This window comes from Gracilinanus agilis, chromosome 6 (genome assembly GCF_016433145.1).
Source record: "Gracilinanus agilis isolate LMUSP501 chromosome 6, AgileGrace, whole genome shotgun sequence".
Lineage (NCBI taxonomy): Eukaryota > Metazoa > Chordata > Mammalia > Didelphimorphia > Didelphidae > Gracilinanus > Gracilinanus agilis.
In genome coordinates this window covers 163914982-163938426 of record NC_058135.1, presented here as the reverse complement: position 1 = coordinate 163938426, position 23445 = coordinate 163914982, and the positions used below count along the sequence as shown (strand labels likewise).

Here is a 23445-nt window from a genome sequence, read left to right as displayed (position 1 = left end):
TGCAGTGCAAGACTATGAAGATGCATCCCCCCACACCCTACACCCATATGGCCAATTCGTCCCTCCCCCCACCCAGTTGTTGATAAAGACTGTAGGCTGGAGGTGGACCCCCTGCCTGAGTAAAAGGCAACAGGGAACACCCAAAGCTGTAGGCAGAGCGTCTCCAAACTCCAAATGTGCGAATGAGACTCTTATTTTGAAGAGGATTGGAGGGGGCTTCATTCCTGACAGCTATTTACTTAGAGCAAATGATTAGTTTTAGGATAGACTTTAACATTGAATCTATTACAAAACGCGGGGTTTGAGCCCATTTCAGTTTCAGCTAGGAGAGAAAGAAACAGAAGAGGAGGAAACAAGAGGGGGAAAGATACAGGAGATAGGCATATATATGTTTTTACTGTATATGGTTTTCATTGCGGATTAACATAGAGGAGAGAAGGTAAGGGAGGACAAATTTTTGAATTTTTGACTTTGTTTTCCTTACAGGGGAAGTTAGGTTTTGAGGCTGGAAGAAATGTGGTAACTTCACAAACTTTGGCGATGGGAAAAAATGCTGGAGCTGATTTCTGCTTTAGAGAGTAATTTACCCTAAGTAAACCTGACCAAGTCGGGAAGCAAAATAACTTGGGAGGAAAAAGCCTGAGGATTGAAAAAAAAATTTTTTTTTTGTTGAGCCATTAAAAAAAATGTTTTTCTAGCCTCCTTTCCCTTCTCATAAAAATTTGAGATTATTTCATCTTCATTTTGACGTAGGGAGAGGGCATTATTTCAGAAGGCACCGAGGCGCTTTAATCTGGTGTTTTGCCTTTTTTTTTTTTTTTGAGGGGGCGGGTTTGGAAGGAATATCGTATTTTTGCCTTGCTCCTGGTGACCATTCCTGGAAGATGGCATGTTTTTAATTAGTGTTTTAAGTCCTCTCGGCGGTTTGGTGGATGTAGGCTGCCCGCTCTGTCGAGGGAGGTCCAGAGTAGTTCCGGGAGAGTTGGAGAAGGGAGGCAGATTTTGTGAGAAGGGGGAAAGAGTGAGTTGTGTGCCCGGGTGAGAAAGGCTTTGCTGGAGGTAACCTGGGACCTCGGATATACGGACTGGTTGGAGGACCGGGCGCCAGGGGTGCGTTAGTAATTGCTGGACGGCGCTCCACACTGCAACGAGGACTCGGACTCAGGGGGAGCTACGGCGGCTGCCAGACGCTCCAGGGTAATTCGCGTAGGGCTGGGGCGGGGGTCGAGGTATAGGGGGGCACTCTGTCGCTTGTTAGCCAGGGGCTCCTAAGGCGTCAAAGAAAAAGTTCCCAGTTCCGCAGTGATAAAGGGCTCCCTCCTCCGAGGAATGGTTGGATGGATGATGGATCTGGTCTGGAAGAGGCGGCGGCATTGGCTGTCTGTCTGACTGGCGGGGGGAAGGAGTTCTGGCATTAATGACAAACACATTTGGAAGAGAGAGCAGAAGCCGTCGTCGCACCGCATTCCAGAAACCTAGGATTTGAGGAATTTCGAGCTGCGATCCGGCTCCTTTCCAAGAGTCATTATTATTATTCTTTTTGGGAGTGTATTTTTAAAAAACATTTTATGCTGGAGTATCGTCGTTCTCTGGGATCCTCTGGCAAACCACGGCAACAGGAAGGAAAGTAGGAAAAAAGCCAGAAAAGTGCCGGATAATTTCTCCAAGCAACACATGTGGGGAGTTTAGGGGAGGACTAAGAGCTGAGAAACTTTTTGCGTAAGGTAAGAGATGGGCAATGAGGCAGGCCTCTGTGGCCCACCCAGCCACTTTTTAAAAAACCTAAACAGGCCCCCCCACCCCTTGAATCAGGGCCCCTGGCCTTGGCCCTTGCGCGCGTCTCTTCTCTTTTAAGAATCGTGGCAGTGCCTGCCCGGGTGTCCCTGGCCTAGCCTCCCTTCTTGCCTTTTTCTCGATCGCCGCCGTCTGTTCTAAACCTCCGCAGAGCCCATCTTTTGGCCTCTTTCGTCGCGGCGTTTCCTTTATGCCCGTCTATCCCCATGTAAATCGGCTTTTACACGTGAGATTAACTTCTCCACAGAGCGCCCGGGCGCAGGCGTTATAGTCGGAAACAATTGGCTTCAGCTGTTACTTCAGGGAGGCTCGCAGGCAGCGCCCAGAGAGGAAAAGGGATAGGATCCTGATGCTTGTAGCTGCCTTGACTTGAGGTGACCAAGTTTCTAGGGTGGTCAAGCTCTGGTCTCCTGGAGCCTCCTCTTTGGGCTACGTGACCGCCTCGAACCGTCTTCCGAGTCACTTATTCCTTCTGTATGGGGATATCTGGGAATTCACCGAAGCACCAACAAGGAGGGCTTGTCAGACCTGGATTCTGGAGTATAGGGGGAAAAGGGGAGGGCGAAAGGGAGTGGGAGTAAGGGTTAGACGCCTGTCCTTTGGGCAGAACTATACCCGGGGTGAAGAAAACGAAGCCCTTACTACTGAGATGGGTTTCCCTGGGAAAAAAACTCGCGGCAGGGCGACCTGGGAAATGGGCTTTTGGCTCTTTAGCCAGTGGATTGCTCAACTTTTTTGGACGAATCGCTTCGAGTCCGTAATCACTCCAGAATAGAACTGGACAGCAATTTGGACAGAGTGGAAAGGGATAAAAGGTATATAAATGGAGAGAGAGCAGCCCATGGGCATTAGCCGCACAACACAAGTTCTTCCCTGCCCCCAAGAACGGGAAGGTGGGGAGGATGGAGTGAAGAAGGGGAAGGTTCGGGGGTGATCACAAACATCAGCTGCCTTAATCCCCCCCCCCCCCCCCGGAACTGCATGCTTTAGACTCAGACGTCTTAAAGGCTAGATTTCCCCAATCTCTTCTCTTCTCTTCTCCACTCGCTGACCCACATTAAAATGAAGTCTTCCAGATAGCCACAATGTTCCTTTTCTTTACTCATTGGCTTAAAAAATCGGGGCAGCCTAACCTCCACTTTGCCTCTCTGTCCAGACTCAGGTTCCTGCTGGCTCTTGGTTCTAAAATGCAGTTTAAATTCGAGACTGAGAACAGTTAAGGGAATAAGACCGAAAAGTGTGACTGCCTGATGCCCTTCAGGTCAGAGCATCTGCCCTTCAAAGGACAAGAGTCAGTTTTTTTGATGAGCAGATAAAAACTCTGCTCCACTCCGACCCCCTCCCCGCCCCCCCCCCCCAAATGCCCAAACCACAACAGCGCTGAGGCGCGTCCAGCTGTGGGACCCGAGGTAGGGAGGGAAAGGGAGGAGTAAGGAATAGCGTTTCTAGTTTGGGAACGCCACTGGCGCCGAATGGGGTGGAGAAGTGCGCCCCCTGGGGCTCATCGGCTAGTAGAGCGAGAGCCAGGGCCCTGGGTCCCCTTTCTGGCTGCTCTTCCAACTGGAGTGAGAAGAACCCTCCTTTCCGTACTATTTGTAAAGGGGAAATCACGAGCTTTGTGGAAAGAAAATTTAGCAACCCAGGGTGAGATTGGCTCTAGTCTGGCTGTAGCCCAGGAGGCAGCATCTGTGGGAGTATTTTATCCTGTTGACGAGGCCAGCATCTAAGGCAGGCACAGTCAGGGAGCCTCTGTCTTTCCTTTCTCCCTCTCCCACCCGCGGGGGGAGTGCATCTTCGGATGCGTCTTGGTTCTTCTTGAACTTGCTTGAATCTTACTCCGTAAACTCCTCAAGCTGATTCTGCCCTTTGCTACATTGCCTTAGAATCGACTGGTGAATAAGTTTGATTGAATCTCCGCTTTTGTCTCAAGTTAAGCTATGACACTGCTGGTTGGGATGGAGAGCTTAAGGTGTGAATGTTAAACGCTTCCCATTCTCTCCATACAAACCTAGTGCCCTGGGGGCTAAGACACCCTGGACTATCTTTTCACCTTTTGGAGGAGGCACGGAACACGAAAATATCAGCTTTGAAGGGATGTTTAACCAGGCAGCTAACGTTAAGAGCCTACTGTGTGCCAGGCCCTGGACTGGGAAAACAAAGAAACGCAAACAATAACAGTCCCTTCTCTCCAGGAGTTGCTTTGGGAGAGGAGAGTGGCCAAGTCTGGAGAGAAAGGATAGAATGCATATAGAAGAAGCTTAATAAATGCTGAGTGGATGGATAGATGTAGGATACTTAGAGGGGTGGCAATCCGAGAAACCCCCAGCCCTTCGTGGAGCGGTCAGTTTTGCCTATTTCTTGGCTCGGCGGTCCTCTGGGATCTCAAACAGTATTTCTCTTCTAGTCCCCCTAGCCTCCCCCCCCCATTCCTATTACTTTAAGGTCTACAGGAGGCGCTTGTGTACAAAGCTGTAACCCTAAACTCGACCGCCCCCCTCCGCCGTCCAATCTCCTTTCTCTTAGGTCTCAGCAGAAAACAATGCAAACTGCACACATCCTGCCTAAGGCGCGGCAGCAGAAGTGCTGAGACGGCTCGGAGCAGCCCTCGGACTTGCAGTGCAGGCGGTGGCCTGGGGGCTGTGTGGGGGTGACTGTGGAGCCAGCGTAATTGAGCCCAACCGCAGGAGGCAAGAGGGCGGTGCAGAGGGGAGGGGGGCTTCCAAGGAGGCAGGGGTGGGAGGGGGGCAGTTAGAAGAAATGTTCTGGAGATGGAGGCCGGCGGGGTGGGAGGATAGTGCTGTGGCTGGTGCCTGGGTGATGTGGCGCGGCGGCGCGGCTGGACGGTGCCAGCGTGTTATTTCTCTTGGGAAGGGCAGTCTGTGGCTTTCTTGTCCAGTCTTTCTACGCTGTCGAGGACTGGAGAACGAGTTATCCTGGGGTAGGGTTCGTGGTACTGCGTTGCCCTCTAGCGGGCGGTCCAGTGAGTGTCCGTTACCTTCGAGAAGAGGCAGCCCCACTATTCCTAGATTCTGGTATTGAGGCGCTTGGATTCCGCTCTTGGTGGAATGGACTGGATGGAATAAAAGTAAGAACTGGGGTTTCTCCACCTCTCGCCTTCATTGAGATATAAAATTCGGTCACTGTGGCCAGGTGTACTGGTTAGAGCTGGCATGGAGTGAATGCAACGGGGGTTGGGGTGGGCCGCGCACAGAAAAGCATTCCAGGGAGCTCCAGGATGGGGGGAATGAGGGAGTGCAGAGGCCGTGTTGGAGTTACTTGGAGAGGGGAAGGAGAAGGAGGGGAGTCTCGGTGCAACCTGGGGAATGAAAAGGGTTTTTTTGAAGCTCACGACCACCATCCCCGCCTTTTCCAATATTATTTTCAAATTCCTTCCAGTTCTCCTTCCCTTTTCCATCAGTCTGGTCCTTTTTTACGATCTTACATTATTGTGCAACGGGAACAGTCGTTTCCAATCAGCCAGCGGTTTTTGGAGCCGGCCCGGGCGGCCTGTCCCGTCTCCCGCTGCGTAGTTTTATTACGGTTTACAATGGTGTGTGAACCAGATTGGGTAACTCCTGGACTCCAGGGGAAGCGGCGTCTTTCAGTTGTTGCAACAACAACAAATCCCCAACTCCCAGACTTTCCCAATCTCGGTCCCTTGCTGGCTCTCCCTTGAGAGTGGAAAAAGGCAAATGTTCACCTTCCTTTGCTCTTTTAAGCTGCTGAAGATGTGTAGAATCTGACCAGCGGGAAAAGACTCCTACGCAAACCTCAGATGGTTGGATTTTTACTGTTGGACGTGTGGGGCGCGTGGACGGGCGAATGGGAAACCCTTTTTTTTTGCACTTCGGACGAGGAAGCGGTTGGGGTGGGAGGGACGGGGAGCCCAGTCCCTGGTTTCCAATGAAGGAAGGCACCCACTAGGAGGAAAGCTTAGAAGTGATTTGCTCTCTGTCTAAGAATGCTTGCCTCTTCTTGAGCCTTCTACTGATGACGGCCCAAGAGAAGATTTATCGAGTCGCCAGGAAGTCCGGTGCCACCAGGCAGTCCAGGGGAGTAGCAGCATTCCATTAAGAATTTTACCGGGATCTTTTTTTGAGGATTAAGGCAGATTCTTTGGAATCAGCTGCCTCGCCCCATACTCCAATCCTTACCTGGAGATTTGACTTGAAGTTTCTTTTCGAAGCTAAATCAGGGAAAAGAGGCGAATTGGGGTTCTGGGGGAAAACCACCTTCGTTAACATTGCTTTTGCCTACCTGAAGATGCACCCTACCGTCTGCAGCACACATTCGTGATTCAATGCTGCCATCAGGTGGTTATTTGCACGAACAGCGGGCGAACCGTTAAAGGGTTGGGGGGGAGGGAATGACCAGTTTAGAAAACAATTTGACCCTGAGTAATGAACGATGAGCATTTAATTTTACTTGGTCAGAGGGGAAAACAAAGGCATTACGTTTCCTCTGTTTGTTATATGGTGACCGCAGGGGCTAGTTATTTCTCTAAATTGCTAATAACCAACTTTTCTGTTAGGGTCCAGAGTTGATTCAGTCCAAAGGAAATATTCTAGTCTCTTAGGCTGAACTGTTTGGAGTGACAGTGGAGAAATTTCCAAAAAATGTTTCAGCATAAAAATACAGGACCCACCCCACCCCTACCCATCACTGGAATGTATAACCGGAGCTCTTCGAGAGCAAAACAAAACAAAATGAAAGCCTGCAAGCTCTGCCCCAGGAAAGTTAAAGGCTTGGGGAGGATTGGAAGATCAGAGGAACAGCAGCTAACCTGGATTTAGGCTCTGGGTGCCTAGTCTGAAGTTGTTTTAGATCGAGCAGAACACTTGGATTGAAAAAACAACAAAACAGGATAAACCCCATTAATTTTTGCCTTTGGAATTAGCTCAGGGGAGCTGAAATTAGAGGAACCTTTGGGAATCTGGTTCTTGGGGAAATCTTTGTTTAAAAAGCCATAGTTTCACTCGCAGTTTAATGGCTCTTGTCTGTAGTGGTGGTCGGAGGGAAAAGTCAATATTCCTCAGCCCCTGCATTCTTGCTGTTGCATTAGTTATTTATTTGAAGTTACCTTTTCTGGTATTATGCAAAGCAGGCCTCTATTTTCCCTTAAAATGAGCGATTTTTCTTAATTGCTTTTTTGTGGTTTGAGATTTTTGCGGTGCTTTTAGGTGGATTTTTGCTGAGGTTTTGTTTGTTTGTGTTTGGCAGAGATGATTGGCTTCCTTGACAGGTCAGAGAACTTAATGGCAGTGAAGTGCTAAGCACATTTGTTTCCCTGTCTGTGCTCTCTTGATGGGGCTGTGAAGGGCTCCTCTTAGTTATTGTTCTTTTATTGACCACTTCAGGTCGAGAGTACAATTGCAATATTTATGATCCCTTACATCTGTACAGTGCTGAAAACTCTACATTCAATTACCCCACCCTCCCACCCCCAACCAACCGAGGCAGGGCTGGTTTCATTATTTGCATTTTTCAAATATATTAAGAGATGTTTTAAGCAAACTACTGGGAGAGCTCTTGGGCTAAGAGATCAGTTCTTCTGATTTCTAGACCAGGGTGCTTTCCACTGGGGAAGAAAGTAAGACTGAGAGAAATGGGGGGAGGGCACAAAGCCTTGGTAGGTTAAATGATTACAGAGGTCTAACTCTCTTCCCAGATGTTGAGTTGCTTCTTTGTCTCCAACTTGTGGTATGAGCATCTCAAGAAAGGAATCCTGTGGCTTGTCTATACCATATCTTACCTGGAGCCCAGCATTTGGTTGACACTAGAGAAATCATAAAGATTTTAAAACAAAATTCTGATGCTATCCTGATTTCTGTGACACAATTTTACATCCTAAACCAGTGATGGGCAAACTTTTTAAAGAGGGGTTCAAAGGAAAGGAAATGCTCATCTGTCAGTCTGTTTCTAAGGCAACTCTTTGGAAGTTTCATTATATCGTATCCTATTCGTTGTATTCGTCAGATTAGGAATAATGTCCCCAGCCAGCCAGAACATTTCAGGGGGCCACATCTGGCCCTCTGGCTGTAGTTTGCCCATCACTGTCCTAAACTACTTAATAGCATTTTTTTCTGCCTTTACAATTACCTGTATTAAAAAAACAACAACAACTCAGCCTTCTTAAAAATTAACAATGAGTATTAGATCCAAGGCAGAAGAGTGGAAAGGGCTAGGTAGTTGGAGTTAAATGACTTGTCCAGGGTCACAGAGCTAGGAAGTACCTGAGGCCAGACTTATACCCCTCATCTCCAGGCCTGGCTCTTTATCCACTGAGCCATCTAATTATCCTAGTTGTTTATATTTTATGAATCTTCTTTTTGAGTGAGTGATGTGGTAGAAAAATTTATAAAGATATAAGACAAATTTTTAAAATAATCTGCATACAGTGTCGTATCCTCATCTCAGAAAGTACAGAACAGGAAGATTCATGACTCCCTAGAGATTTCTATTATCAACTGGTACACGTTTTCAAGGTCTCAATTACTGGTCTTCATTAGCCTTGGGGAAAGCTAGCAGCGTGTACCTTTGAGGCATATGTCGGTGAATGCAAGATGCTTATACTTATAATAGACTTAGATTTTTGAGGGCTACCAATTCTTTTGGGGATACAAGTTTTAAGTAAACATATGTTGATGTTCAGTATTCACAGCAATAACTCTTTTCAATGAGGTCTGTTTCCTCATGTCATTTTCAATGTTTTTGAATAGTATACTTGGGGCATCCGAATTTCTCTATCTGAAAAAAGCAGAAGGAAATCTGGCAGTCTGGAAAGGGTAAAATTATCTGCAGAGCAGGGGCCCATGAGCAATCAGTCACTGCTTTAAGCCTGGGAATGCTTTAAAGATGTATAGTGAGTAAGTCTATCTAAAGAAATACAGGATCAAAATGTGGTAAAACCAAGAAAGGAGGCTGACTCTGGAGGACCTCTTTGAAGTTCCCTAAGTCTATTATCAGTGGGAGGTTGATACATAAACACATAGGCCATTACTGCTAATTGTAGTAAATAAGACTAGCCAGGCTCAGCTTGGCTGGCATGCTGTGCTGGCCACAGTGTGGAAGCCCCATTGCACACAGAATTGTCAGCATCCCAGTGCATTGCCAGCCAGCTAACACTGTGTGACTGTATTGTGTTTTCTCCCCCTGTTGTGAGGGGTAGAGAGAAAGAGCTCCACAATTTACATTAGGAAATAGTGTGGGGCATATCTGAGACATTCAGATTATCATTCATGCATTTTTGGCTCAGAATAAACGGGAGGACCCTAGTATTTTATACCAGGGGACTGCTCTCCCCTATAAACTGCTCTACCCCATCCAGCCCCTCGGCCCCAACACAAACAGAAACACATTTTTCCTGATGGAAATCAGCCAGTTAGAAATCTGGCTTCTGCAACTCAGTGGCTATAATGAAAAAAAAAAAATCAGGCACCAGCAGAGATGGCATTAAAGCTACTATCTGCTTGATATACTCTCCCCCGACCCCCAATCAAAACAGTTAAATCAGTAGAAAAAAACAGTCCATAATCTACTGAGCACTCTGGGGGTCCATGTAGTATTTCTGAATTGTTTTGAACAATCTGATTAGACCACAATATAGACATTACTGTTGCTCTAGTCTGTACCTTCTTAGCTAGGCAGAAGATACCTATTTAGATACTGTATTTAGAAGAGGCTCTAAACTGGGAGCCCTGATACAGTTATCCTCCATCCTCACTTTGCAAAGAGTGGCCCCTCCCTCCCACCTACCCACAAAGGCCAGTGCTTTATAACCTTTAACTAAATGCTGAATTGGATTGAGTTCAATCAATTTGCCAAGCTTGTATGAAAAATAAGCAATAGACGACACCATGAGGACAGTGTGTGGTATTGGAGCCAGAGACCAGGTTCAAATTCTACCCGTCATTTACTCCTTGTTTGACCTTGGACAAATAACTTTTTTTTTCCTAGTCCAACACCCTCATTTTATTTTATTTTTAAATTTTATTTTTATTACCATGTGAAACACTTCCATATTGGTCATCATTGTAAGAGCCCCCCCCCCATTTCTCATTTCTCTTTCTCTCTCTCTCTCTCTCTCTCTCTCTCTCTCTCTCTTTCTCTCTCTCTCTCTCTCTCTCTCTCTTCCTCTCTCTCTCTTCTAAAAACCCTTACCTTCCATCTTAGAATCAATACTGTGTATTGGTTCCAAGGCAAAAAAGTCGTAAGGGATAAGCAATAAGAGTTAAGTGACTTGCCCAGGGTCACACAGTTAGGAAGCATCTGAGGCCAAATTTGAACCTACAATCTCTAGGCTCTAGTCCTGACTCTCAATCCACTGAGCCAGCCAGTTGTGCCCCCCTCCTCCCCATTTCTCTTGCTCTTACTTTCTTCCCCAGTGGAAAGCACCCTGGACTAAAAATCAGATCTGATTTCTTAGGCCAGCACTCCCAATAGTTTGCTGAAGAACTTTAGGCAAAGCCTTAAAATATCTCTTAATATATTTGTAAAATGCAAATAGTGAAGCCAGCCCTGACTAGATGGGTTTGAGAGGATCAAATATATAGTTTTTAGCATTGTACAAATGTACTCAAAACCCCAAAATAAAGCCATAAATACACTCATGTGAAAGATAGTATGCTTTAATCCACATCCATTGGATAGATAATCTCATCTCTCTAGGGCTGAGTTTCCTCATCTGTAATAAGCAGTTGGAGTTGTTGTTCTCCAAGAGCCCTTCCATCTCTAAATCAGTGATACTAGGATTCAGAAAAGTGTATCCTGTCCAAAGTCCTTTACATACTGGGCTCCATGTAACCCTAGAGTACCAACCTGCCATAACAACATCAGTACCAATAGATTTCCCTTTTTATCAGAACTTTAGTTCTTGAAGGTCTAATTGCTTTCCTAATTGTTTTTGTATGAAGAATTAAGAATTTGAATTGTGTGTTGTGGAGAGGGGCAGTGAAATGGAGAGGGGAAGGATAACAAAATTAAGGAAAAAAGAAGGAATAGAGATTTTCATTGAGTTTCTAAGAATAGGGATAGGGAGGCTACAGTGACTGACAGGACCACTTGACCAATCTTTACTACCTATTCAGATGTTTCTTGTTTCTCTCTCCCCCTCTTCTGTTACCTAGGCTTCCCCTTCTCCTTTTCCTCCATCTTTTTCTGCCTTCTGCTTTGGGATGGAAACTGTTCTGCCCTGCTGCCTTCCTGTAGCATACAGTGGTATTCATTCATTGTTTACAGGACTCAGAATGTAGGATTCCTGGCTAAATATTGACTGAATGTGCTTTAAGTTCTACTCGGAGGCCCCAAATGTACCTGGAACATGTGAGAACATTTTGTGTCACAGGAGTCTTTAAGGAGTACTTAGTGGCTCCAGCTTTCCTGATTTATGTGTTTGTGAAATTTTCAACAAATTTGGACACTGGCAGCAAAACCTTCAGTTAATTCCAAGGAAACTTTTCCAGTGTTAGTAAAGAATAGAGCCCCTTATTAAATGATACTCTTGAGAGCAAATTTAGAGTCTTTAAAGAATTTCTTCTTTAAAGTATATCAAGAAGGCCTACGTTGCACTTTTGGACATAATTGATGACAACAAACATGGAAAAATTTAATCCAGAAATTTGGAGATTTGGAAAGCTATAAGCAGCAAAAATGGAGATTGTTATATCGTGTTTTTCAGTCTTCCCCTCTTCCCCCACATCTCACATCCCACTTCTGCCAGATTAAATTTATTCAGACACAACTCAGATCAGATCACTTCTGCTCAGAATCCTTTGGTCACTTCCCTTGGCATTCAAGGCCTTTATGATCTGCATTTACCCCTAGATACAGAGTATCCCAAAATTTTTGGTTTAGGGCAGTTTGGGTACTTTCATAGTTTGACGGTTTGGGGAACACCCTGCATTCTCTTTCAGTCAAATTGTAGTACATGCCATCTCACTTACATGTTTGATAGATTCTTTCGTCATTGTCTTTCCTGGCACTGTTCGATATATTTTTGCCTCATTGTCTTTCCTGGAATTGTTTCTGAGGACCAGAAGGTCTTCCCCACCATTTCTACTTGCTGAAATTTTAATTAATCTTTAAGATTTAGCAAGATTCAAATGAAAACAATGCAAAGTTAAAACACAAATGAAATCTGCACTTTAATTTTGCATTGTTTTCATTTGAATAATTTGGGTGGGTTTGATCTTTCTTGTGGATTGTGGACTCCAGGAAAGCAGGGCAATGACTTGTTTATACCCTTTGTCTCCCAACCAGCCCAAAGCCCAATGAGTGCTCTGCACCTAGCAGGTACTTACTAAAAGATTATTACATTAAATTGGTTGCTGTTAATGCTCTTTGTGGTATGTCAAGGGAGATTCTTTGTGAATTTAAAACATCTGAATGTTTCTATAGCCACCTTTGAGCTAAAAAAAAATTCATATTTATTTGGATTAAAATGGGGGAAAAATGGGAAGTGTAGAAGAATCAACTACATTTGCCTTCCTGTTATGGTGCCAGAGAATTTGGTTTTATTTAATTTTGTTGTTCAGTCATTTCAATCTTGTCCACATTTCTTGGCAAAGATTCTGTACTGGTTTGCTATTTTCTTTTCCAGCTCGTTTTCTAGATTAGGAAACTGAGGCCAACTGGATTAAGTGATTTGCCCAGGGTCACACAGTTAGAAAGTGTCTGAGGCCAGATTTAAACTATAGTATTTCTGACTCTGGTATTCTATTCACTGTGCCACCCAACCACCCCAGTTTTTTAAAAAATAAAATAAGTACTATTTTTACTTCTCCTAGCTTTTTCTTTTGATAACCCTTGTGCCCTTTCCCAGAGAGCAATGCCTTATAACAAACATGTTTTTTAAAAGAAGAGGGAAGAGAAAAAAAATCATTAAAATGAATCAGCAGATTGAAAAGAGTTGACATTATTATATAACCTCATGGATCCCAAACCCTGCAAAGGAGACGAAGGGAGATGATGGCCTCGCACAGCTGTTTGGGACCACAGATCTTAGAATTTCACAAACTTTTATTTTAGTGACTTTGTCCTGATCCATTTCCTGTCACTGGATATATTGTATATATATCGGCTTTGGGTTTTTTGTTTGATTTTTAAAAATTTCTTACTTTCTGTCATAGTATCAATTCTATGACTAAAGGGCTAAGACTAATCTTAAGTGACTTGCCCACAGTCACACAGCCAAGAAGTGTTTGAGATCACATTTGAACCCAGGTCCTCCTGACTCCAGGTCTAGCACTCTGTCCATTCTGACTTCTAAGTGCCCCCATATATTGTTTTTCTAGCTCCACTTGCTTCATTTTGCCCTTTTAAGAAGAATTTAGAATGGCCAAGAAACTGAGCACCTAATAGAAAATATTACATTGAATGAGCAAATTAAAAATTATGCTCAATTGCCAGAGACAAAAATTGGAAAATCAGAAGAGTATTTCATTTTAAATATTTGGGGAGACCAAGTCATTTTAATTAGTCATTAAGATTCTAATAACAGCAATAATATCAAGACTGTAATAAATTTGTTGGGAGCCAGCATGGTATAGAAGAATGAGCCCAGGACCTGTAGTCAGTGGGAGCATCCCAGGCAAGCCATTCAATCTTCTTGAGACTCAGTTTTTTCATGGGCAAAGTAGAAATGATGTTACCTGCACTATTGTGAAATAGGGTTAGGTTGTGCTATTGAAATCTGTTAAAACTAGAGAATAAACAGACTTCCCAATTCTGCAGTTTTTTACATAGGACTTAAGCTTTAGCTTTAATTATGTTCAGCTCAGACCTATTCCATTCAGTTCTCACTTCCAGCCTGAGCAAATAGTAAAAAAAGCTCTTTTCTAGGGCAAAGGAAATGGTGGAATGGGAAAGAATCTCCTGAATTCTTCCTGGTTCCTCCTTCATTTTTTAGCCTGGTTTTGTCGGAGTTATAGTGTGCTTCCAGCTACAAGAATTAGGGGGAAAACCACTGAACTGAAAGTTTTTGGACATCACACTGGAATCTAAGAACTAACTCCATTTTTGCTTCACCTTTTGCCGTTTCAGTTTTCCGCAACTATGGGTACCTCCCCATGGGCAATCCTGGTCCTGGGATGTCTTCTTACAGGTAAGGATGCCTATTTTGCCTTGTATTAGTGCTTTAGTTAGTTGTGAGTCTTGACTGAGATCGGTGCTTTTCAGATATATTCATCTTGTTATTTATCTAGGCAAAGAAAAAAGGTGTGGAATTAAATGTTAATCCAAGGAGCCTAGGAAAATATGAACAGGAGATTGTATTACTTAGGCTTTCGGCCTCCTCTCCTCTTTCCATATTAGCTTATTCCTTCCTGAATTTTCTAGAAAATTATTTCTGATATTCAATTCACAAAACACTTTGGCTGTTATGGCATCAATGTATCTTCTAGTTTCCACTTCAAAGAGGGCTACCAAAATGCAATTTTAATGTGTACATATAACTGGAACATTTTAAGTTCTAATGACAATAATGGGCTAGTTTGTCTTATTTCTCTCCTCCTTGGGATCCAGAGTCTTTATTGAAGGCAGTTCAGATAGATACTAGGATATCCAAGGGAGATAAAACAATGAAAAAAAATCACATCTTCAAATCTTTATCATCATCATCATTGTCTTTGGCTTAACTTTGTAAAAGGAAGACTTAAAACAGCTTCAAAATCCCCAAGACATACTCTCATCAGTACCTTAATGACATGACAAGCTGGGCAAGGAAAGTAAAGAGGTACTTGGTGGGGATCACACTTGCAGAAGAATGAATTTTAGGTTAAATGTCTGAATAATTGACATACATTTTTTTTTGTCTATCACCCAGATGTTTGGTCTACAGCACTGGAACATTCCATCTCCCCTGTAGTCTGAAAGAATTAAAGCCCCTAATTTTCCTCTGGTGGATGGTGTGGTAGGCTTTGTCCCTAAGGTAGAGTTGAGTAGGAGGAAAAGATTTAGTAGTTCCAGTTCATTGCACCTCATCAGCTGTGTTTGCATGAATTTTGAGCAGCCTGGAAACATGCTCTTGCCTCTTATAGCACTCACCAAATCCTTCATTTGGGTGTAATTCCATCTGTAGACTTCCAGGAGAAGGACAGAGCCAATTCATGTTTTAAAAATGTCGCTTTTTATGTCAGTTCTGTAGTTAGAAGAATAGAACCTGAAAGTCAGGCAGAGAATTGGATTTGGGAAGAGAATCCAGGTGTTTTGGCCTCCCCTTTGGACTAATTGTTGAACCACACAATTGACGGACCTATCACCCCGCTTTATTTTCTTGCATTAATTGGAATGGAGCAGGCTTGCCAAAATTAGTTGTAACAAGTATAATGTGTGTAATTTGCAAACACAAATGAAGCTTGTTCAGTTGGTGTCCATCAGGTCCAATTCTCATCCCATGTGACCCTGGGATTCTCTTTACAGAATTCCATCATAATGAGCCCATGAATGTTCGGTCCTATTATTTGTTGGTCATTCCGTAGCATAACACAGAGCTCAGAATCAAATATTAATGTTTAATTTATGCACATCTATATATAATTTAGAGGGGATTTGGATTTGGGAAGGTTCATGGGAATTGGAGGGAAGGGAATCTCAGAGACATTTTAATGAGCCCTTCTTGCAGATGCTGCGACTGCTATAGTTAGATCTTGTGTAGGGTTCCATGCTAACGAACTTTACATAGAAGGGGTCCCTGTCGGGATAAGCTGCTCCTTTTGCTTCCCACAGTCTCCCTCAGTGAGACTGTCCTTTCTTGAAGCATCCCATTCAGAAAGGGCTTCCTTTCACAGGGCCGTGGCTCGCATTTTGCCAGCTTCCATTACCCACTGTCTTTCCGAATGAGGATGAAAAGGTTGTGCAGCTGCATTCATCTTTTACCCTAAGATGCTCTGGGGACAGTGAAGTGAGCTGGCAGTACCCCATGCAGGATGAAGAGGACCACAAAATAGAAGTCAGAAATGAGGAGAACAACAGTGGCCTTTTTGTGACGGTCCTGGAAGTGGTCAATGCCTCAGCTGTCCACACAGGGCTGTATACTTGTTATTACAACCATACTCAGACAGAGGAGACGGAGATCGAAGGCAGAGATATCTACATCTATGTGCCAGGTGAGTGCCAGGAGGGCCTTGAATTCAAGCAGTTTTTTTCACTTCCCTGTCTCATATGCTGATTAAAGTTGAATTACAGGAAGCACGTTGATTTAGGGGAACCCATTAACACTCAAAGAAGAAATCAGGACTTGGAATATAACCTTTCCTACATCTTTGTTCCCACAGTATTCTCCAGACTTAATACACAGAACACATTCAGGATTTGAGACCAAAAAATAGGCTGTTGAAAAGAAAAGATTATCATCATCATCATTATTTTTTTATAGTTGTGAAATCAAGGATTAAGAGGAAGCAGAATCCTATTCATTGACTCAGTTGTAGAAGAGAGCTTAAGTACATTTAGACCACTTCCTTCTCCACACTTGCCATTTCTGTTCAGTCTTGTTCCAGTCTCCATTCCTCCATAACCTATTTGGAACTGAAAGATAGCAGTGGTGATAGAGATGGGCCCTCATTTCATGTAACATCGATTTCACAGAATCTCTATGGGAATAGAATAGAACTGAATGTTTCCTTCCCAGTAGGTGCATCATGGATACTAAAGTATGTTGTTATTTTTAACTTGCACAGCTTGAAAAAAGAGGCAGTGTGGTATGGTGGAAAGATCACTGGATTTGGAATCAGAAAGCAGACCTGGGTTCAAGATTTAGGAACTGAAGCACTCCTGGTTCAAGCATCTAGGAACAGTGTTACCTTGGGGAAGTCACTGAGTAGCATAGCCTTAGCTGCTTTATCTGTAAAATGGGGATGATACTTAGCTACCTCACAGGGTAAGAATCAAGTAATAGGTGTGAAAGTGCTTTTGCTATATTTCTTAGAAACATAAAGTACTATTATAAAATATCACATCTTTAGGGAAATATAATGCCAATGTCATGCGGGGGTGGTGGTGGTGGTGGAAAGGGGACTCTGTGGGGGCAGGGGAGCATGATTAAGATACTTTGCTTAAAGAACAAATATCATAAAGCCCCAACCATTAAAGCTTAAGCATTTCAACCCAAGTGAAAGGACACTAAAGCAGGCAGTGCCCATCTTACTTGGTGGCTAGAGGCTGAAGGGCCCTAAGAGACCAATCTCGAAGTCACAGGATAGGGACACCCTTGGTAGGAGGCTGCTAGTAATTTCACAATTCTCATTGAGCCAGGGATATTTCGAGTTTTCTTATCAACTCCTAAGTCTATCTGTGTAAAGCGCTGTGTTCATATGCGTTGCTCACTTTAGCTAAACATTCTCAAGATCTGGGGAGGCTCCCCTCACTGAAGATGGCTTATTCGGCATATCAGTTTATTAAGAGTTAATTTGTTTTTTGTCTGCATGAGAACATCAAAAATCTTCCTTTTCTCTCCTCAGGCATAAATGCCACCCAAGAAGACCCTTCTTGACACAGAGAGCAAGAGATCTGTTTTGTTTTGTGATTAATAAAGGGCAGGCAAGCCCTTTCTGGCATTTTTGCTCCAAGGTCCAAAATTTCTAGCTGTGACCATGTTAGATTAAATTAAGTGGATGGTTTTCTTTAGAAAAGGAAATACTCATTGAAACTGTACAACGTTAGCCAGTCGGTGGTCGACTAGCCTTGACCTTATTAAATGTTGGTCTGATTGTTATTACAAATCCTATTTACCACTTGAAATTTTACTTAAAAAATAAACTATTTGTACTCATTTCCATAGACCTGGCCACAGGCAACTGGAGTCTCAAAACAAAACAGATTTTTATTATTATGCTTTTATTCCTGTTCAGATTGTAGGGTTCAAAGGCAGTTTTAACTGTTCTTCTTAGGGAGTCTTAGATGTATTCCCATCCTAATAATTGAGAGCTGAAAGGAATCTCAGATTATCTAGTGCTACTCCCTCCTTTTATCCAAGAGACAATCAGAGAAGCATCCAAGGACATACAGCATTTTGGTGGTAGAGCCAAAACAAGAAACCAAATTCCATTTTTAAATATGAATCTTTTGAATAGTTAAAGCACCTACTTCACAACAATTTCCTGGAAACGTGTAATCCATGCTTTCTTGTGCCTTTTTTAAAGATGAGGAAACTTCAGCAAAGAACAGTTAAGTAACTAGCCCATGTTCCTGCAGCTAAAAAATGATTGTCAGCATTCCAACCCATTTGGGTCTTTCCCCCTCATCTGCCCCTCTCCCCAATTTCCTATAACTGTCGAAGGTACCACCATCTTCCCAGGTACCCAGACTTGCGATGGTCTTTCACCCTCTACCTTTACTCCATTTCATATTCAATCCATTGCCACATCTTTCACATAATCCCTGTTTCACACAGATATTACTGTTCAGGTCTTCATCATCCCTTGCCAAGACTATTATATAATATCTTTCTTTTCTTTCTTTTTAAAGACCCATATGTTTGTATTAGAACCAAGAGTATATATTGGTTCTAAGGCAGAAGAGCAGTGTGAGGACTAGGCAGTGGGGTTTAAGTGACTTGCCCAGGGTCACACAAATAGGAAGTGTCTGAGGTCAGATTTGAACCTAGGACCTCCCCTTTCTGGGCCTGGCTCTCAATCCACTGAGCCACCCAGCTGCCCATTTGCAATACCTTTCTAATGAGCTTTCCTGCCTCACTTTGACCCATCTCTTAGAGGTCCCTCTGTTCAGTTAGATGCAATTGCTCAGTATTACCTCCAGAATCAAATACAAAGGTTTATTTATCTTGTGATTTATATTCTAGTAAGATTCTAAGTTTCCAGGCCTTTTATTTCCCTCCATGTCCTCTATCTTCTAACTGCCCTGACCGATGCCATTTCTTTTTCTCGCATGACACCCACCCCCCACCTCCGCCATCATCTTCCATCTTGTTGCACTGCACTACTCTTCAAGGTCCTAGATGTGACCTTGATTCCAGTCCTGGTAAACTCTTCTATGCCTGTATTGGAGACTCCTATATTTTGTAAGATAAAGATGGACCATAATACTTAATCTTGAAAATTAGCATTTAATTGCCAACTGACATGTGTATGTATTATCTGTATTTTTAAATTACAAGTAGACTATTATTGTTTATGCTTGTCAATTGACTAAAATTCCTCCCATCATCTGTGATGGCTAATGCCTCTAATCTATATCTTCTAGATGCTTGTACATCTATTAAAAAACTAATATTTTGTTATTGCTCACCACAGATCCAGATGTAGCATTTGTACCTTCTGTCATGGTTGATCATTTAATTTTTGTGGAGGAACATGAATCTGTCACTATTCCATGTCGCACGACGGATCCTCTGGCTCAGGTGACCCTTCTCAACAGTGATAACAAAGTGGTACATGCATTCTATGACAGCAGACAAGGCTTTATTGGAAACTTTGCCATGGGACAATTCAAGTGTGAGACAACCATCAAGGGGAAAACGTTCCAAACGGTTCCATTCAACATTTATACAATAACAGGTAGGTTTTCTCCCTCTCCCTCCAATCCACCTCTATTTCTTTCTCTCTTTCTCTCTCTCTCTCCTCCCCTCCCCTCCCCCTCCTCTCTTCTCTTTCTTCTCTTCTCTCTCTTTCTATATCTCTCCCCCCTCACCTCCCTCTCTCCCTCAATCTTCTCTAAAACCTGGGAAGTAGCTTTTGTTTTTAAATGAAAATCTTTGATATGGAAATTTGGGAGAATAGTGGCAATTTATCTCTAAAACTTAAACCTGGAAGACAAACAATATTAAACATAATGAATTAAATCATCAAGTTTGTTGGATTTGGTTAGTTGAGATTTGACTTTTTTGATATCAGTGGTCAAGGCTGCCGTTTTAATAGATTATGTCACATTATTCATAGCAGCAGGTCCAGCTGTGCTCATTTCACCTAAAATAATCAGATGCAAGCCTTGTTATAGCAGAATTCCATTCATTAAAAAAACCAAATTACTGTTGAATAATAAATTCATTTCTCTTCTTTAAGCTCCTTGTATTCTCCCATGCAAGAGAAGAAAGAAGAACCCCACTCCTACTGCCTAAACTTATCCATTGCTCTTGTCTGAAGCTACATTCTCTCTTTAGATGGCTGTGCCAAGTGTGGCATGCATAACAAAATTGTGGATTTCTAGTATTCCATTTTGGTACCAATTATAAATTTGATACATATACTGAGTCAGAAAGGTCAGTTTTAAGAGTTTTAAATTTTGCTATGACAGTAATTTGTAGGCATATTAAAGAAAAAGAAACTTCCTTCATATCATTTATTTCTATTTATTTGCTCAATAGGTACTAAATTGAACATTATTAAATAGCTACTTTAAAGCATGCTGAAATCAATTAACTTTGCATGCAAAACGATTTAAAACTAACGTTTGATTTAAAACTAAGACCTTGATTTTATTGTATTTAAATCTCTTCTGTATTTTTTTTTTATTTTCTTTTAGCTACTCCAGAGCTTGAAGTTGAGATAGAGGCGGAGAAAACTGTTTATAAAACAGGAGAAACGCTTGTTGTAACTTGTGCTGTCTTGCACAATGAGGTGGTTGATCTTCAATGGAATTACCCTGGAAAAGTGGTATGTACTATCCTTTGTCTTTTTGTTTGAAAATGAAAGTAACGTTTCCTAACTCTTAGAGAAGGTGCATGGTGTAGTGAAGAGAAAGGGGCTGGGAGCAAGGGACACCTAGGCTCTAATCCCAAAGCAGCCACTAACTAGACCTTGAGCAAGTTAGCTTTCTAAGCTTCAACTTCTTCATGTACCTAATGTGGAAGCGGGGCTAAATCACAGAGATTCCTTTTCAGCCCTAATGGTCTACCATAGTTTTATGGTCTATGAAAAAGTTTGAATGAACAAATTTTAGATTTTTTTAAACCCTTACCTTCTGTCTTAGAATCAATACTATGTTCCAAGGCAGAAGAGTGGTAAGGGTAGGCAATGGGGGTTAAGTGACTTGCCCAGGGTCACACACTGCTAGGAAGTGTCTGAGGCTGAATTTGGACCTAGGACCTCCTGGCTCTCAATCCATTAAGCCAATCAGCTGCCCCACCCCACCCTCAAATTTTAGATTTGATAAAGGTTAGTCCCTTCTTCCATTAAAGGTTCAGGTTGCATGAAAAGCATGTGGTAAGAGATCCAAAGTAGTGGCAAGTATTTAAAGAAGAAGGTCCTAAAGATTGCAATTGCCATAATGTGCTTTTTTTTTTTTTTAAAGAAAGACATAGGAAATATTAAAAAGCTAAATTTACTCATTGGTTTGTTGGTTCTTAAGATGACAAATACTTGTCCTAGATCCTCCAAACATGTCATTTGGTACCACTAAACCTTCTAACTTCTCTCTTATCTCTTGTAACATGGTACTTTCCTATTTCTCTTCCCATTTCTCAGACCATCATCTCTAACAGGAGGCAAGTCTCCACGTTCTTTTCTTGGTACATTTCCCTTCTTTTTTTTATAGCCGTTCCGTGAGGCAATTCATCTTATGGTTTTAATTCTTATCTGGCCTATCTAGATCAATGAATCTGTCATCTTTCTGATTTGGATAGTCTCTACATTGTGATAAGTAACTATCTTCCCATGCCTTTACATCTTATGACCTACCACAGATAATCATATATACTTATTTACCCATCATTCTAGAGGCCTTCCTTTGGTTACCTCTTATCTCTCATTCTTGCTATATGCTCAGTCTATCTCCATTTATTTATTTATTTATGTGTGTGTGTGTGTGTGTGTGTGTGTGTACATATATACACACACATATGTATATATTTAAAAATATTTTTGATGACAAATTTTAGGCCACCTGTCATACAAATTAGGATTGGCAAAATTCAGAAGCATAACATTTTTTAACCCTATCTCCCGCCTTAGAATCAATACTAGATATTGGTTCTAAGGCAGAAGAGTGGTAAAGGTGGGCAATGGGGGCTAAGTGCCCAGGGTCATACAGCTAGGAAGTGTCTGAGGCCAGATTTGAACCCAGGACCTCCCATCTCTGGGTCTGACTCTCAATCCACTGAGCCATCCAGCTGCCCCCTAGAAGCATAACATCTTGAAAAGCACACTGGAATCCCTTGGAGTTTTAAAGACCTGGGTTCAAATCCTGATTCATATACTCACTAGCTCAGTGACTCTGGAAAAGTCATATATTTTCTCTGAACTTTAGATATTTTATCTATAAAATGAAAACTATATAACTTTCACAGAGCTTTTATTAGGACCAAATGAAATATTATTTGTAAAATGCTTCATAAGCCTTAAAAGCACTTCTATACATGTCAGTTATTTGTATTATTGCTTTTACCCACTGTGTACCTTTCTATCCATTGGACATTTGGGTGGCCTGCAATTTTGATTCTTCTGAGATTGTGATATTTTGTGACTCACAGCCATAGGGTACCAGTGGTATCTTAGACCCGATGTTAAAGAAATAGGCTTCTGCAGTAAGCAGCATAACTGAAAGAAGTGGGTGATATATTTTGGAGTTTCTAGGGAAAACCCCTATGCATTAAAGAGGTTTTCAGACTATTAATGGTATCATTCATTCATTCATCCATTCATTCATGTACTTATTCAACAACCATGTATATAATCCCGCCTGGGGAAAACAGATCATATGGAGCTACCTGTTCTTTGGTCAGCAACTTGCTTTTTTTTGCCTTATGGCTCAAAAGTATTCTTTCCATTTTTTGGTGGTAGATAATCCTAAGATAATTTCCTTCTCTTTCTGAAATAGAAAAACAAAGGCATTTTGAAGGTTGACGAAATCAAAGTTCCATCCCTCAAGTTGGTGTACACACTGACCGTCCCTAAGGTGACAGTGAAAGACAGTGGTGACTATGAATGTGCTGCCCGTCATGCTACTAAGGAAACAAAGAAGATTAAGAAAGTCACCATTTCTGTTCATGGTATGATTTGGTCCTTTGTCTATAAAGTCTCAGTTAGCAGTGGCACCCCATCTATTTTATGGCAATCCTTACTTAATGGAAACTTTTCCATTTATAGAGAAGGGATTTATTGAGCTCAATCCCAACTTCAGCCAGATGGAAGCCATTAACTTGCATGAAGTGCGCCATTTTGTAGTGGATGTGCAGGCGTATCCACCACCAAAGATATCTTGGCTTAAGGACAATATGACTGTGATTGAGAATCTGACTGAGATCATCACTGGCTTAGATAAGATCCAGGAAATAAGGTAAAGAAAGACCTTTCCCAAGTAAGTCTTTCCTCATGACTGTTGCCCATTTTTATACGTGTGTTCCTAGTAAAGGAATTGTACATGTTTTACGAACCAGACTGTAAGTGAGATCAATTCAGAGAGCCATAAGCTGGGCCATGAAGCGTAAAGGACAAAATTTTTTTTTGCCTCAAACCTTGTATTACGGTAATGGCATCCTGGTAAGTATTTAATGATTACATTAGGGAAAGCCATGAGTTGTACAAGCCTGCCTCCAATTGAACACAGATGGCTAGATCCAGCTGTCTTACGGAGCTTTGGCCTGGAGAAGGGCAGCACAATTGGAGCCACTTGGATTTAACATATTGTCTAAGATCCCACAGCCCTATGTGAACAATAGATGTACACCGTACAGTAGCTCTGCCTTGCTAATGAGTAATTAAG

General features: G+C 42.4%; 1 protein-coding gene across 1 annotated transcript in view; it reads left to right on the top strand.

Moving 5' to 3' along the window:
• Window positions 1-274: 274 nt before the first annotated feature.
• The window catches only part of PDGFRA (platelet derived growth factor receptor alpha), a 51038-nt gene continuing 27867 nt past the window's right edge, over window positions 275-23445 (top strand). The window contains exons 1-7 of the mRNA XM_044681729.1: window positions 275-439; window positions 13834-13894; window positions 15579-15896; window positions 19041-19304; window positions 20269-20399; window positions 22561-22732; window positions 22830-23019. Of these exons, the coding sequence (XP_044537664.1) occupies window positions 13846-13894; window positions 15579-15896; window positions 19041-19304; window positions 20269-20399; window positions 22561-22732; window positions 22830-23019 (1124 nt within the window). The 5' untranslated portion in view covers window positions 275-439; window positions 13834-13845. The remainder of the gene's footprint in view (window positions 440-13833; window positions 13895-15578; window positions 15897-19040; window positions 19305-20268; window positions 20400-22560; window positions 22733-22829; window positions 23020-23445) is intronic.